Source organism: Anoplolepis gracilipes, chromosome 16, assembly GCF_047496725.1.
Source record: "Anoplolepis gracilipes chromosome 16, ASM4749672v1, whole genome shotgun sequence".
Lineage (NCBI taxonomy): Eukaryota > Metazoa > Arthropoda > Insecta > Hymenoptera > Formicidae > Anoplolepis > Anoplolepis gracilipes.
Genome location: NC_132985.1, coordinates 5495328 through 5511148, shown reverse-complemented (window position 1 = coordinate 5511148; position 15821 = coordinate 5495328). Strand labels below are relative to the sequence as shown.

General features: G+C 32.5%; 2 protein-coding genes across 8 annotated transcripts in view; both read right to left on the bottom strand.

Moving 5' to 3' along the window:
• Sls (sallimus) overlaps nucleotides 1–15821 on the bottom strand; it is an 85465-nt gene that overhangs the window by 41286 nt on the left and 28358 nt on the right. For 6 of the 7 annotated variants that reach the window (XM_072908028.1, XM_072908029.1, XM_072908031.1 and 3 more), the window contains 7 exons: nucleotides 6586–13836; nucleotides 3950–4719; nucleotides 2853–3312; nucleotides 2676–2767; nucleotides 2085–2182; nucleotides 1742–1962; nucleotides 1337–1411 (listed from right to left, as the gene is read on the bottom strand). In XM_072908028.1, the coding sequence (XP_072764129.1) occupies nucleotides 1337–1411; nucleotides 1742–1962; nucleotides 2085–2182; nucleotides 2676–2767; nucleotides 2853–3312; nucleotides 3950–4719; nucleotides 6586–13836 (8967 nt within the window). The remainder of the gene's footprint in view (nucleotides 1–1336; nucleotides 1412–1741; nucleotides 1963–2084; nucleotides 2183–2675; nucleotides 2768–2852; nucleotides 3313–3949; nucleotides 4720–6585; nucleotides 13837–15821) is intronic. The other variant, XM_072908033.1, reaches the window with a different exon arrangement.
• LOC140674483 (uncharacterized) lies at nucleotides 6–1330 on the bottom strand. Its single transcript, XM_072908046.1, has 2 exons — nucleotides 221–1330; nucleotides 6–134 (listed from the first exon to the last, which is right to left on the bottom strand). Exons 1-2 carry the CDS (start codon nucleotides 1299–1301, stop codon nucleotides 127–129), a joined length of 1089 nt encoding a protein of 362 aa, XP_072764147.1. The 5' UTR covers nucleotides 1302–1330; the 3' UTR covers nucleotides 6–126.

Below are 15821 nucleotides of genomic sequence, written 5' to 3'. Positions count from 1 at the left end.
TGAAACATTTTATGAAAAGTAATGTTGAATTAAAAACTCAGAAAGAAAATAGACTCAATATGATTTCAAACGAATATCTTACCTAATTTTATGTTTGGTATCAAGATTACTCGTACAAGCCTCATGTCAGTAGTCTAATTAGACAAAAACACACAAAAAGTCATGCATAGTTATTTTGTAAACAATACATTTCTATTATTAGTTTTAAATAAAATTCTACCTGACATCGTCCCTCTTTCATCATCGGTGCAATATTCACTATAAAATTCGGATGTGAATGCGTCACTCGCCAATCCAAGATTTCCGCTGCATTGACTTTCAAGCAGTAAGAATTCCTGTAATTCTTCTTGGCTATCAGCTGTATGTAATTGTTGGAAAGATTCTAAATCAATTTCTCTCGGTTCCAATGGAAACATTCGCGGGTCCATGACATAATTCTCAAGTCGTTGCTTTCTGGCACACTTTAAAATTGGAATCTTAGACTTAGGATATGTATGATATTTTCTTTTATAATCATATGTCGGGTTAATAACAAATTCTTCAGAAATGATCTTATTTATTTTAATGTTCAAATTTTTTTGATTTCTGCTTGGTGTTTCGCTTTTTTCTTCGATAGATGATAAATAAAATGCCGACTTTGAATCGTCTGGAGAAGTGATCACTCCAGCATCTGAGTGTTCTTGAATTTTTTTCTTGTACTTTGAGGATGGAAACTCATTAAAATCGTGAACAATTTTCTTTTTCTTGGATTCTATCGACATGACTTGTTTCTGTTTTTTAGATGTACTTTCACAACTAAAAGACTCGTGAGTTGTGAGCAGTTCGTTGGTAATTTTCTTCGGAGCAATATATTTTGTACATTTCATTTCGATTGGAAATAGCTGACTTGATGCATTTGATATTTTTGATATATTTTGCTTATTTTCTTGATGTTTTACTTCTGAAGTTACCACTTTTTGTATGTCTAAAATCGAAGAACCGTCTTTGTCTTTCTCCCGTAATAAAAGAGATACATTCGAACCTTGTTCCTTGTGAGAAACATTAATTTGCCAAGAATATTGAATCGAAATAACATTTTCTTCAGTTCCGAGAGAATCCGAATATCTTCTCGATAAAAATTCTTTTGAAGGAACTTCATCCTCGTCAAAAGGCAATCTGATGTCGTCGTCAATATTCATTAATGTTTTTGTTGACGAAAATTCACTGATTACAGTCGAACTATCTCTTTGAGAATTTTCATCTCTTATTGCACGGTCATCTAGACTGTCGCTCGAAAAACTGCACTCTGTATCACTCGGCATGCAATCGATCACGTTCGGATGAACGCGATTCTTACCTTTTAAAGCTTCTTGCATTTTTTCCATCTGTGTGACCCATTCTGGTTTCCGGTACTCCTTTGTGCCCAGTATACCTAGCCGAAAATGATAGATAAGAACCGTGTAACAAATGTATAGTGAATCTCTCTGGTCAGCATTAAATAGAATAATTTGAGCGAGACCAAAGACATTCGTAGGCTTGCATAAAATATGCAATAGATAAAACAGAAAACAGTGTACATCGAGGATGTTGCAAGTGTTTTTGGTGTGGATGATGTAGGATAAAATGTAGGATAATCAATGGGTTTTTACCAGGATGCTATAAGGCTTCGATGACGCTTCTCCACTTGAAGAGCGCAACTGAAAAGAACTTAGCTTAAGCAGATTAGTGAAATTTTTGAAATTTATATGAAAAAGGATGTTACCTTCTACTGATAAATACGTCGTCGTGGTCGACACACCAAGCGGATTGTGAGCTTCGAATACGATTTCACCGGTATCATCGGGGAAAGTTTCAGCGATCGTCAGCACTGACGTACCATCTTCAAATTCTTCAATTTGAAATTCTTGTGATGGAATAATTTCCACGCCTTGTTTATACCATTTTCCTTCTGGCTTTGGTTTACCTTTCACTTTCACTTCCAATCTATACAAGAAGAAACGACAATTAAGCATAAACACATACACGTATATATAAATTAATCAACACGTTTCAGATAAATTATTTGTCAATTGACCAATTGTTTGCCAAACGTGTTTTAAACATACCTAGTTAATTCCCCATCTTTGGTAGGAACTAACTGAGGAAGTTGTTTAATTATTTCCGGTGCAGATTCTTCTATGTCAATGTCAAAGATTGGAGTTTCCTAAAGACAAAATAAATTTTAATACCTAATGTTAAATCAAATATAATTTTTTCGTTCTATCTCAACAACGCATATTAACGGTACAATTATGCTTATATCGTTTATCCTGGAGCATTTTTAAACACATACTCTGTTATCATTTCTATGGCTGAAATTGATGAGAGACTTATTACATTTTACGTGTGTATGCATCTTTTTTGAGAGCTATTGAAGTTTACGATGCACCATTTCAATTTTCGGATGTATTTCAATTTACTTTGTATTATCTTTCAAAACCTTTATGTGACCTTTTATATGACAGTTTTTTTCTTTTTTTTTTTAGTTAAATAGTTGTTAAAACTGATTCGAAAATGGAGCAAATTGTTCAATTAAATATATTCTTACAAAACCTGAGTATTTATTTGTGTCATAATTTTTTGCGCATAACTCTCATCTGTGTTGTCTATTTAATTAAAAAATATAACTATATACTGTCGTCGACTGTTGTACTTACTTTCGGGGATAAAAGATCTTCTTCTGATCCTGTAGTAAGGGATGTTGCGACTATCGAAGATGCAATTTCCGAGTCAGGAACGTACTCATAAGCTGCAATTAAATCTGATCGTAATACAGACAATAAGACGGAAGATTGTTGCCTATAAATTATGGCTATTTGGGACGAATAATATACCTTCAACGACAAGCGATGACGTGCAAACAGCCTCGCCTACAGGATTGACAGCATGACAAGTATATTCTCCAGCATCTTCTGGGAATACTTCGGTAATGGCTAAGCTACAAACACCCTCCATATCTTGGATAATTGTAATTTCTTTGCCTTCTTTAATTGGTTTGTCATTATGATACCATTCTACTCTGGGTATCGGTTTCCCTTCAACGACGCAAGTTAAATTAACACTCTCGCCATCCATAACTCTTACAGGTGAAAGTCTCTTAACAAATGTCGGCGAAATCAATTCAACTGCTTCTTCCCATATTGTTTCTGTAATATTAACGCTGGCTGTACAAGTGACTGAGCCACCAACATTTTCAGCACGACAAGTGTAGCTACCGACAAGTTCCGGTGTGACTTGTTTCACCATTAAAATCGATCGATTCTCTTGAGTCACAATTCTCACCTGCGCCGTTGACTGCAACGAAAGGATTAATTTTATGAAATTATGGATGATATATTTCTATAGATATATTAAATATAGATAGAGCTTTATCTATCTTACTGCGTGTCAAGATAAAATATCTTAAGAGGAGGACACATTTTCTCCCTTCGCGCATGTGCAATATACAATCGCGCAGTTTTTTAAACGCCCGATGTCAAAAGAAATATATGAAAAAAATATATGAATGCGCATACGCGAGAGAAAAAAATAACCTATAAAAATATTACCTATTTATCTAATTATCTTGGCACCATGAACGTAGGGCAGAGATCGCACATAGCTCTGTCTATGTTTAATATATCTATGTATATTCCTCTGTATAAATATATATAAATAATTCTCTCTCTCTTATATATATATATATATATATATATATAATTATTTTATATATATATATATATAAAATAACTCCCTCTCCTCTCTCTTTTATATATATATATATATATAATTATTTTATATATATATATATATATATATATATATATATATATATATATATAAAATAACTCCCTCTCTCTCTCTTATATATATATATATATATATATATATATATAAAAGAGAGAGAGGGAGTTATTTTAAATACAATAAGAGAACAACTTAGAAAATGTACCTCAAGAGGTTTGCTTTCATGGAACCATTGGAAGGATGCTGTCGGATATGATTCCACTCGTGTTTCCATGATAACAACTTCTCCTTCTGCAACGAGTTGAGGTTGAATTGGCTTTATAAACATCGGTGCTTTCACTTCGCTAGTATCTTCACGATCCTTGATGGTGACAGAACTCGAACTTCTCGCTTCGCCTGCTTCATTCTGGACTCTAATCTCATATTTGCCGCTATCTTTTTTCGTCACATCAGATACAATTAATTCGACTGTATTCTCGTAAATATTTATCTTGTGTCTGTCAGTTGGCGTAATTTCGATACCATTGCGGAACCATTTAACTTCCGGTTTCGGTGTGCTCTCAAAATCAGCTAAAAGCTTTAGAGGCTTACCACGCTCTGCTATAAGAGCTGGTAAAGGTCGTGTAATTTGTGGTGCTCTGAGAACAACCGGTTTACTTACTTTAACAATGTTACTGATTACTAAATTAGCTCTGCATTCAGCGCGACCGAATTTATTTATAGCACGAACACGATATATTGTTTCGTCTTGAGGCGTTGGTTCTAAAATTTTCAACTTAGCTTCCCCAGTTGTTGGATTAAAAGTAATTTCGGTTTTTTCATTTGGTTTTACTTCTTTCTCACCGCGATACCACTTCACTTCCGGTACTGGTGTGCCAGTGACGACACATTCTAATAAAGCAGGCACATGCTCTTCAATCATTAGCGGTTTAATCGGTGTCGAGAAATGCGGTGCTATGCCTTCCTCTTCTTTTTCTGAAAAAATAAATATTGTATTATACATAAATGTAAAAAAAAGAATAAAGAATATTTAATCAAGCATGTTATTTAAAAAGAAATAATACTTCAATAGAAAAGAAACAATAGAGAGCACACAGTTAATTCTTATTATTTCTATATCATTGCTGGAAAATAAAAAATAATATAATCAATGCATTAAGCACTAGGCAATGTATTAGGCACACGTTTGCAATTTCGCAAATTATGTACTATTAATTTATTTATAAATTTAAATCTCGTGGGCCAATAAGTGATATATAATATATATATATATATATATATATATATATATATATATATATATATATATATATATATATAAAGATAGATTAAAAGCAATAGGAGCGAGGAGCTTAGATTAGCGATATAGGTTACACTCTACAATTCCATTAATGTGTCAAAAAAGTATATTGATAATTGATACACTAGTAAATTAATTGACTGATACTGATATACGATAAACGTTTCGATCTTTTTTTGGATCCTCTTCAGCGCAACACATGAAAAAACGCAAGTAATGTGCAATTAAATATCGAAAGTCATAATCGTAAGGTCAAATCGCACAACAATAATAAACACGCCGTCAGTTTATAATAAAAACATATGATAAAAAATTAGACTAGTTGCTAAATTATGGGAATGAACAGTAAACGCTTCTTATAACCATATAAATAATGTCACCATTCCAAATTATTTGATCACATTCTTAAAGTTGTTAATAAGTAATTTACCATTATCATTTAATGATAAATTACCACTTGATCCTCCGTTAGAGTCACACGTGTAATATCAGTGAGATACATAGAACTAAAAATTGGACATGTATTCAGTGAATCTATTTCCAAATCAATTTTCTTTCACCTCTAAACTGCACGCCTCGCGGCCTGGAAACCTTTGAGAAATGCTTGACGAAAAAAATGGGAGCATTTGGAAAAAGTTATTCTTCTTTTTTGATAAACATTACTTATTAACAACTTTAAGAATGTGAAATAATTTGGAATGGTGACATTATTTATACGGTTATAAAAAGCGTTAACTGTTCATTCCGATAATTTAGCAACTAGTCTAATTTTTTATCATATGTTCTTATTATAAACTAACGGCGTGTTTATTATTGTTGTGCGATTTGATCTTACGATTATGACTTTCGATATTTAATTGTACTTTAAAATTACTTGCGTTTTTTCATGTGTTGCGCTGAAGAGGATCTGAAAAAGGATCGAAACGTTTATCGTATATCAGTATCAGTCAATTAATTAACTTATCAATTATCAATATACTTTTTTGACACATTAATGAAATTGTAGAATGTAACCTATATCGCTAATCTAAGCTCCTCGCTCCTATTGCCTTTTCTATCTCTTTATTTATTATTAAGGAGCTCATATTCAATTATATATATATATATATATATATATATATATATATATATATATATATATATATATATATATACTTACATAGTGATATAAGACCGAAAAAATTATCCTGCGCACACTAATCAATTTCATAGAGAAATTAATTTTTTATGAAAGTAACACATACTATTCTGCATTTAGCTCTTATTGGCCAGCGAGATTCTTGATGTTTTCACTCTTATTAAACTTTTAACTTATTAATTTATTTATATTTATGGGAGAGAACAACATATATTAACTTGAAAAATGTAATGTTTCGCAAATGTGATAAAGACATACAATTATTTATGAAAAACTATTACTTGATAATTGCAAAAATGTAAAAAAAAAATGAAATTTTTTTATTATCTATTGTTAAATTTTTTAATTCAAATTAATATATTAAAATAAAAAAGACACACTTTACGTTCAATAATATTACTACCGAATATCATAAGATTAACAGTGGATGTTGCTACTCCAGCCGGATTAGATGCTCTGCAAGAATACATTCCAGCATCTTCTTCTTTAATTTTTGTAATTTCTAAAGTTGCTGTTGTTTCAAATATAGTCATTGTATACTTTTCACTCGCATGGAGTTCTTGCTGATTTTTATACCATGAAATTTCGGGGACGGGATTTCCTATGACGGTACATGTAAATTTAGCAGGTTTCTCTAACTCAGCGATAACAGGCTGTAACTTTTGAATAAATCGTGGAGCAATAGTTTTGTCTTTATCCATAATAGATATGTCAACTTGAGTACGCTGTCTACGTTTTCTCTTACGATCTTCTATTTGCGTGACATCTGTCTTAATTTGTAACTTAACATCTTCAATAGACTCTTTGATTTCTTCAGTTTTAGACACTTTTACTACTTGTTCCTCAAACGTTATAGGCTTTAATTCAATAATTTTGTCCTCTTCCTTAGGCTTGTCTTCTGTTATCTTTTCTTTACTCACCTGTTTTAGTTTAACTTCTTCTATTTCTTTTTCTTTCGTTATTTTTCTCTTAGAGATCGGCTTTAATTGAATTGCATTCTCCTCAATTTCCTCAGGTAATTTCTCATCCTTAACTGGAACTAATACATGTTCTTCAAATGATTTAATTTCTGGTTTTGATTCTTTCATTTTTTCAATAGGCTTTAAGGAGACCACTTCTTTTTCTTCTTCTATTCTAATTTGTTCTTGTTTCTTTTTTCTCCATGAAATTTGACTTGTTGCAATTACCTCATCAATTATTCTATCTTCTTCCCGAGATGGCACAGATTCCACTTTCTTTTCAATTTGTTCTTCAATATCGTCTGTAATTGTTGTTGTTTCTCTTTCTTCAGAAATCTCTGTAACCGATTCTTCTTGATCGATTGGCACTATTGTAACTTCTTCTTTGAAATCAACAACTTTTTTCGTTCGTTTACTACGCCGCCAAGGTGCCGCCGTTATCTTTGTTGGTTTGTCTTCAAGAGATTTATCACTTATCTCCTCTGGTATTATTTCAGGCGTGGACTTTGCTTCTTCTTCTTTAGGAAGTTTCTTAACAGGCTTCAATTTGACTTCCTCAGGTTTTGGTTCTTCAGGTTTCTCTATTCTTCTCACTGGCTTTAATCGAACTTCTTCGGGTTTTTCATCGACTTTTTCTTTTTCTACTGGTTTTAAAATAATTGATTCCTTTGTTTCATCCTCTTTAGGAAGTTTTTTAACAGGCTTTAATACGACTTCTTCAGGTTTCGGTTCTTCAGGTTTCTCTATCTTTTTCACTGGTCTCAATCGCACTTCTTCAGGTTTTTCCTCAATTTTTTCTTTTTCCACTGGTTTTAAAACAATTGATTCCTTTGTTTCTTCCTCTTTAGGAAGCTTTTTAACAGGCTTCAATTTGATTTCCTCAAGTTTCGGTTCTTCGGGTTTCTCTACCTTTTTCACTGGCTTTAATCGAATTTCTTCGGGTTTTTCATCGACCTTTTCTTTTTCCACTGGTTTTAAAATAATAGATTCCTTTGTTTCTTCCTCTTTAGGAAGTTTTTTAATAGGCTTCAATTTGACTTCCTCAGGTTTCGGTTCTTCAGGTTTCTCTATTCTTCTCACTGGCTTTAATCGAACTTCTTCGGGTTTTTCATCGACTTTTTCTTTTTCTACTGGTTTTAAAATAATTGATTCCTTTGTTTCATCCTCTTTAGGAAGTTTTTTAACAGGCTTTAATACGATTTCTTCAGGTTTCGGTTCTTCAGGTTTCTCTATCTTTTTCACTGGTCTCAATCGCACTTCTTCAGGTTTTTCCTCAATTTTTTCTTTTTCCACTGGTTTTAAAACAATTGATTCCTTTGTTTCTTCCTCTTTAGGAAGCTTTTTAACAGGCTTCAATTTGATTTCCTCAGGTTTCGGTTCTTCGGGTTTCTCTACCTTTTTCACTGGCTTTAATCGAATTTCTTCGGGTTTTTCATCGACCTTTTCTTTTTCCACTGGTTTTAAAATAATAGATTCCTTTGTTTCTTCCTCTTTAGGAAGCTTTTTAATAGGCTTCAATTTGACTTCCTCAGGTTTCGGTTCTTCAGGTTTTTCTATTCTTTTTACTGGCTTTAATTGAATTTCTTCGGGTTTTTCATCGACCTTTTCTTTTTCCACTGGTTTTAAAATAATAGATTCCTTTGTTTCATCCTCTTTAGGAAGTTTTTTAACAGACTTTAATACGACTTCCTCAGGTTTCGGTTCTTCAGGTTTCTCTATTCTTCTCACTGGCTTTAATCGAACTTCTTCGGGTTTTTCATCAACTTTTTCTTTTTCCACTGGTTTTAAAACAATTGATTCCTTTGTCTCTTCCTCTTTAGGAAGCTTTTTAACAGGCTTCAATTTGACTTCCTCAGGTTTCGGTTCTTCAGGTTTCTCTATTCTTCTCACTGGCTTTAATCGAACTTCTTCGGGTTTTTCATCGACTTTTTCTTTTTCCACTGGTTTTAAAATAATTGATTCCTTTGTTTCATCCTCCTTAGGAAGTTTTTTAACAGGTTTTAATACGACTTCCTCAGGTTTCGGTTCTTCAGGTTTCTCTATCTTTTTCACTGGTCTCAATCGCACTTCTTCAGGTTTTTCCTCAATTTTTTCTTTTTCCACTGGTTTTAAAACAATAGATTCCTTTGTTTCTTCCTCTTTAGGAAGCTTTTTAACAGGCTTCAATTTGATTTCCTCAGGTTTCGGTTCTTCAGGTTTCTCTATCTTTTTCACTGGCTTTAATTGAATTTCTTCGGGTTTTTCATCGACCTTTTCTTTTTCCACTGGTTTTAAAATAATAGATTCCTTTGTTTCTTCCTCTTTAGGAAGCTTTTTGACAGGCTTCAATTTGATTTCCTCAGGTTTCGGTTCTTCAGGTTTCTCTATCCTTTTCACTGGCTTTAATCGAATTTCTTCGGGTTTTTCATCGACCTTTTCTTTTTCCACTGGTTTTAAAACAATAGATTCCTTTGTTTCTTCCTCTTTAGGAAGCTTTTTAACAGGCTTCAATTTGATTTCCTCAGGTTTCGGTTCTTCGGGTTTCTCTATCTTTTTCACTGGCTTTAATTGAATTTCTTCGGGTTTTTCATCGACCTTTTCTTTTTCCACTGGTTTTAAAATAATAGATTCCTTTGTTTCTTCCTCTTTAGGAAGCTTTTTGACAGGCTTCAATTTGACTTCCTCGGGTTTCTCTATTCTTTTTACTGGCTTTAATCGAACTTCTTCAGGTTTTTCGTCGATCTTTTCTTCTTCCACTGGTTTTAAAATAATTGATTCCTTTGTTTCATCCTCCTTAGGAAGTTTTTTAACAGGCTTTAATACGACTTCCTCAGGTTTCGGTTCTTCGGGTTTCTCTATCCTTTTCACTGGCTTTAATCGAACTTCTTCGGGTTTTTCATCGACTTTTTCTTTTTCTACAGGTTTTAAAATAATTGATTCCTTTGTTTCATCTTCCTTAGAAAGTTTTTTAACAGGCTTTAATACGACTTCCTCAGGTTTCGGTTCTTCGGGTTTCTCTATTCTTCTTACTGGCTTTAATCGAACTTCTTCAGGTTTTTCATCGACTTTTTCTTTTTGCACTGGTTTTAAAACAATTGATTCCTTTGTTTCATCTTCCTTAGGAAGCTTTTTAACAGGTTTTAATTTGACTTCCTCAGGTTTCGGTTCTTCGGGTTTCTCTATTCTTCTTACTGGCTTTAATCGAACTTCTTCAGGTTTTTCATCGACTTTTTCTTTTTGCACTGGTTTTAAAACAATTGATTCCTTTGTTTCATCTTCCTTAGGAAGCTTTTTAACAGGTTTTAATTTGACTTCCTCAGGTTTCGGTTCTTCGGGTTTCTCTATTCTTCTTACTGGCTTTAATCGAACTTCTTCAGGTTTTTCATCGACTTTTTCTTTTTCTACAGGTTTTAAAATAATTGATTCCTTTGTTTCATCTTCCTTAGAAAGTTTTTTAACAGGCTTTAATACGACTTCCTCAGGTTTCGGTTCTTCGGGTTTCTCTATTCTTCTTACTGGCTTTAATCGAACTTCTTCAGGTTTTTCATCGACTTTTTCTTTTTGCACTGGTTTTAAAACAATTGATTCCTTTGTTTCATCTTCCTTAGAAAGTTTTTTAACAGGCTTTAATACGACTTCCTCAGGTTTCGGTTCTTCGGGTTTCTCTATTCTTCTTACTGGCTTTAATCGAACTTCTTCAGGTTTTTCATCGACTTTTTCTTTTTGCACTGGTTTTAAAACAATTGATTCCTTTGTTTCATCTTCCTTAGGAAACTTTTTAACAGGTTTTAATTTGACTTCCTCAGGTTTTGGTTCTTCGGGTTTCTCTATTCTTCTTACTGGCTTTAATCGAACTTCTTCAGGTTTTTCATCGACTTTTTCTTTTTGCACTGGTTTTAAAACAATTGATTCCTTTGTTTCATCTTCCTTAGGAAGCTTTTTAACAGGTTTTAATTTGACTTCCTCAGGTTTCGGTTCTTCGGGTTTCTCTATTCTTCTTACTGGCTTTAATCGAACTTCTTCGGGTTTTTCATCAACTTTTTCTTTTTCCACTGGTTTTACAACAATTGATTCTCTTGTTTCATCTTCCTTAGGAAGCTTTTTAACAGGTTTTAATTTGATTTCCTCAGGTTTCGGTTCTTCGGGTTTCTCTATTCTTTTCACTGGTTTCAGTCGGACTTCTTCAGGTTTTTCATCGACCTTTTCTTTTTCTACTAGTTTTAAAATAATTGATTCCTTTGTTTCATCCTCCTTAGGAAGTTTTTTAACAGGCCTCAATTTGATTTCTTCAGGTTTCGGTTCTTCAGGTTTTTCTATTTTTCTCACTGGCTTTAAATGTATCTCTTCTTTTGTTTCTGGTTTCTCCTCCTTTATAACTGGTTTAAGAATAATTTTTTCTGGTATTTCTTCTTCTTTGGGTATTCGTTTTACTGGTTTTAGTACTATTTCTTCTGTTGATTTCTGTTCTTCCGGTTTTTCATACCGTTTTGCTGGTTTTAATATAACAGATGTAAAATCTTCAATCTGTGGTTCTTCTTTAAAAATATTTATTATTTTATCTTTTTTAGGTTTTCGCCAAATTATTTCTGATTCTTCTTTAACATTATCTTTTGTTGGTTCTTCCAAAGTTTCCTTTTGAATCGTTGAAGGTTTTGATTTACGACGCCATGGAGCTTCTGAAATTTCTATAGATTTATCTTCTTCTAAATTAGTTTCAGATTTTGTTACTTGAAGTGGTTTTATTTTGTCAGCTTCTTTTCTTTCTTTTGCTTTTTTCCCTCTAATCCATGGTACCGGTACTTCTTCTTTCATTAATTTTTCGGTTATTTCATCGGTTTTCTTGATAGCAAGCATCGTGATATCTTCCTCTTCTGTGTGTGGAACACTTTCAGTGATTTTCGTTTTACTTTTCACTTTCTTAATAGATTCTATATCTTTATCTGTTTCAATAATAATTTTATCTTCTTCTTCATAATAAGGTACTTTTTCTTGTTGCTTTTTAATATCCGTCAAATCTGTACTTTTTGTTTTAACATGTTTCAAATCTACTTTCTCTGTTACTTCTTCTTTTGATGTTATCTCTTTTTGGATTCTTGATACTGGTTTTAAGGATATTTCCTCAAAAGTTTCTTTGTGTATTTCTCTTTGCTCTGGTTTTGTTTTCTTCAGAATTACTTTTTCTTCTGTCCATGGTTTTGATTGTTGCTTTTCTTGTGGCGTTTCTTCTTGTCGCTTTATTTTTTTGTCAATGTTAATTGTACGTTTCGATGTAAGTAAAGTGGTATCTTCTTCTTCAGCATATATTCCCATAGCTTTGACGCTATCGTTTTCTTCTCCTATTGGTTTTTCGCTTGTACGCGGTTTTGATGGTTGTTTGACAGTATCATATATCTCAGTTGAAACCTGAAGTAATGTAGTATCTTCCTGCTCAATATAGTCGGTTGTTTTAGTGGTTTCTGGAATACTTGGCTTTTCTTTTGTGACAGGTTTTAAATCTACTTTTTCTAAACTCGGTTTTCTATATGCCAGCTTATTAAGTCTAGATGGTTTTAATTCCACCGTTTCTACCACCTCTTTTTCTACTTCTTTTTGGATAACTTTAGATTTCTTTAAAGTAATTTTTTCTTCTGTCCATGGTTTTATTTTATCTGTTTTATCTATATCTGTCACGTCTTTGCTCGCCCTTCTCAATTCTTTGACTGTAGAAACATCAATGGGCGTAATTTCTTCTATCAAAGTAATTTCAGATTCTTTCTTTGAAATTGGCTTAAGTTCTGCTTTTTCTAAGCTTGGCTTTTCGATGTCTCTCTTAACTGTTTGCGAAGGTTTCAGTGTAATGGTTTCTAGCGTTTCCTTAGGTATCTCTTTTCTTTCTAATTTTGCCTTCTTCAGAGCAATTTTTTCTTCCGTCCAAGGTTTGAGTTGTTCTGGCGTTTCTTCAATGAATTTTTCCTTTTTAATTTTTCGCGTTTCTTCATCTTTTGAAATTTTTAACAAAGAACTGTCTTCTTGTTCGATGTAATCCATCTTTTCTACAATATCAATTTCTGAAATTTCTTTTGTCGTTGATTTCGTTTTCTTTAAGGTAATTTGTTCCTCTGTCCATGGTTTTACTTCTCCGCTTTTCTCTTTTTTCGACACAGTTTCGTCTAAACGATGTGATGTTTTTAACAGAGTAGCATCTGCTTCCTCTCTGTAAAGTTCAACCGTTGTATCATCACTATCTGTAGGTCTTTTTTCAGTTACTACAATGTTTGTTATATCTTTAGGCACGGGTTTCAGTTGGATCGTTTCGAGATCAGATCTATGAATTTCTTTCTTCTCGACCTTTGTTGGCTTTAATTCAATCTGTTCCAGTTTTTCTTTTGTTACATCTTTAATAACTTGAGGAGTTTTTCTCAAAATCACTTCTTCCTCAGTCCATGGTTTTATTTGACTTTCAAAAGCTTGAAGCTTTTCCAAAGAGGAATCTCTTGTTTTCACTTTCCTCCATGGAAGTGAGTCACTAATTCGAGGTCGATGTTGAACACGCTCTTTTCTCCAGGGTAACGATTCGTCACCTGGTTGAAGCTGCATTTCAAGCGGTAAGCCATTCTCGTCGAGAGCTAAAGATTTTAAAATGTTATCTTCTCTCAAATCTTGCTGTTGTAGTTTCGAATCTATTTCTATACTGGCACTTGTTTCTGTGGGAACCGCGTAATAGGCTTCTTTTCTTTCTGTAAGTTATGAAAAGTTACTTTAAGTAGCTTTGAATATTTTTGATTGTTCATTTCACATCACATCACATCACGCATGTTGAGCTAAGCAGAAGCTTTGTTGATATTATACTGTAGCTATGTGATACATGCATATTACACTATTATAAAACATTTTTATAAATTTACAATAAATTATTAATATTAATATCGTGGAATTAATTATATATCTTGTATTTAATCGTAACATTTGTAACATTATTTGAAAATTTATTTTGTAACAGTAAAATAAAGGAGAATAGATTTTGACTGAATTAACTTCTCTGGGTAGAAATCAGGCAATTCGCCAGATATCTGTCGACCTTGGAAGAGCGAATTATTCAAGTTATTAATAATAATTTGTAAAAGATTATATTTAACTTAACATATCTGTCTTTACTTGATTATATTACAAGATATGTAATTTTTTTATATCAATTTATTATAGTAATAAAACAATTAATTATTGAAGTGTATGAACGCTTATATTCATTAACACAACTAAAAAATTAAAATACTTATATATATTTTGTAGAATATATGCATGTTATTAGAATATAATGCAGTTACGGATCGGTCACATAAACGTCAATTACAGCTACACATAAGATATAGATGTTATAGAGAATATATAGTAAAAACGCGTAAATTCTTGGAATTTTTGTGTCATTTTCAAATGAACTGAATACAAATTTGGTATCTGCGATTCGATTGTGTAGGAGCTTCTCCTAAGAGAGATAATAAAATGCCGTACGATGATAATGTGCATGTGCAATAACAACTGTGATATTATTAATTTTAACAAGAAAGCACCACACGAAAAGATAAATGTGGTCGCGTAAGTCATGTGATGTTCATTTGTAGTATTCACGGTATGATTTTCTTCAAGTAATAGTCTCCCGCGAAGTAACTCGGTGGGGATTCTTGACGTACAAGATTCACGCCCCTACTTCGTGCCCCTACGTCTAGCCGTAATAGTAATCAGTTGGAAGTCGAAGGCGAAGGAACGAAGGGAAACCGTGATTGTGCTTCTGATATCGTAGTGATTGTGCCAATCAGTGAAAAAGTGACATTTCAAAAGAAATTGAAAAGTGACATTTGAAAGGAAGAAATGTGACATCTCTTACAGATTTTTTGCTGCCTTCGGTCAAGAAGATACATGTCCTTGCACTAATTATGTATTTCATAGCGAGGTTTTTCCACATTCTCGACCGAAGTGCAGCCGTATTTGAACTGGACACATTCGAATTCATTTTATCACGATATCGTAAAGGTGGTGCATTTAAAATATCCGTGCATATATCATTATTTTGAATGGTGAAATTATATTCAACAATTTATTATATATACCTGTCTACAAGTATTGTTTATTCTTTTATTTTCTCGTCCTTTTTGTATTTCTGTATTGTTCTAATTAAATTTTATTTTCATCTCCGAGAGATACAAAGCGCCTTATTAATATAATACTTTCTTAGCTATTCTCTTTTTTACATTTGTGTGTATATAAAGTGCGACTGTATATTATTTAATTATTAACGTAATGGTGCGAGAGTTTAAGTCACGAGAGAGAAAAAGCGGGGAAGAGATTTAATGTCTACAAATGAGCAAGCTAAAAAAAGACTGTGTTTATGCATTTAAATATGAGGATAGTGATATTTTTTATACGATTATGGCATACAGTTTATTCGATGATTCATAAAAAATTGAATCTTCAGAGTGTGATTATATATTGAATTAAAAATAAAAATAGTGATAAACGTATATAAACGTGTTCAGTTTTGATTCCTTATCCTGTCAAATAAATTTATATGAAAAAAATATTAATTTAATTCGTAAATGCAGCACTATACTAATACGTAATGCAATATCATATTGTCCATCAGTGACGTTATATTACATTTTTAAACGTAAATATAAAAATTTTATTTTTAACTCTAATTTAAAAAATCGAAAAAGAATGCAAAACA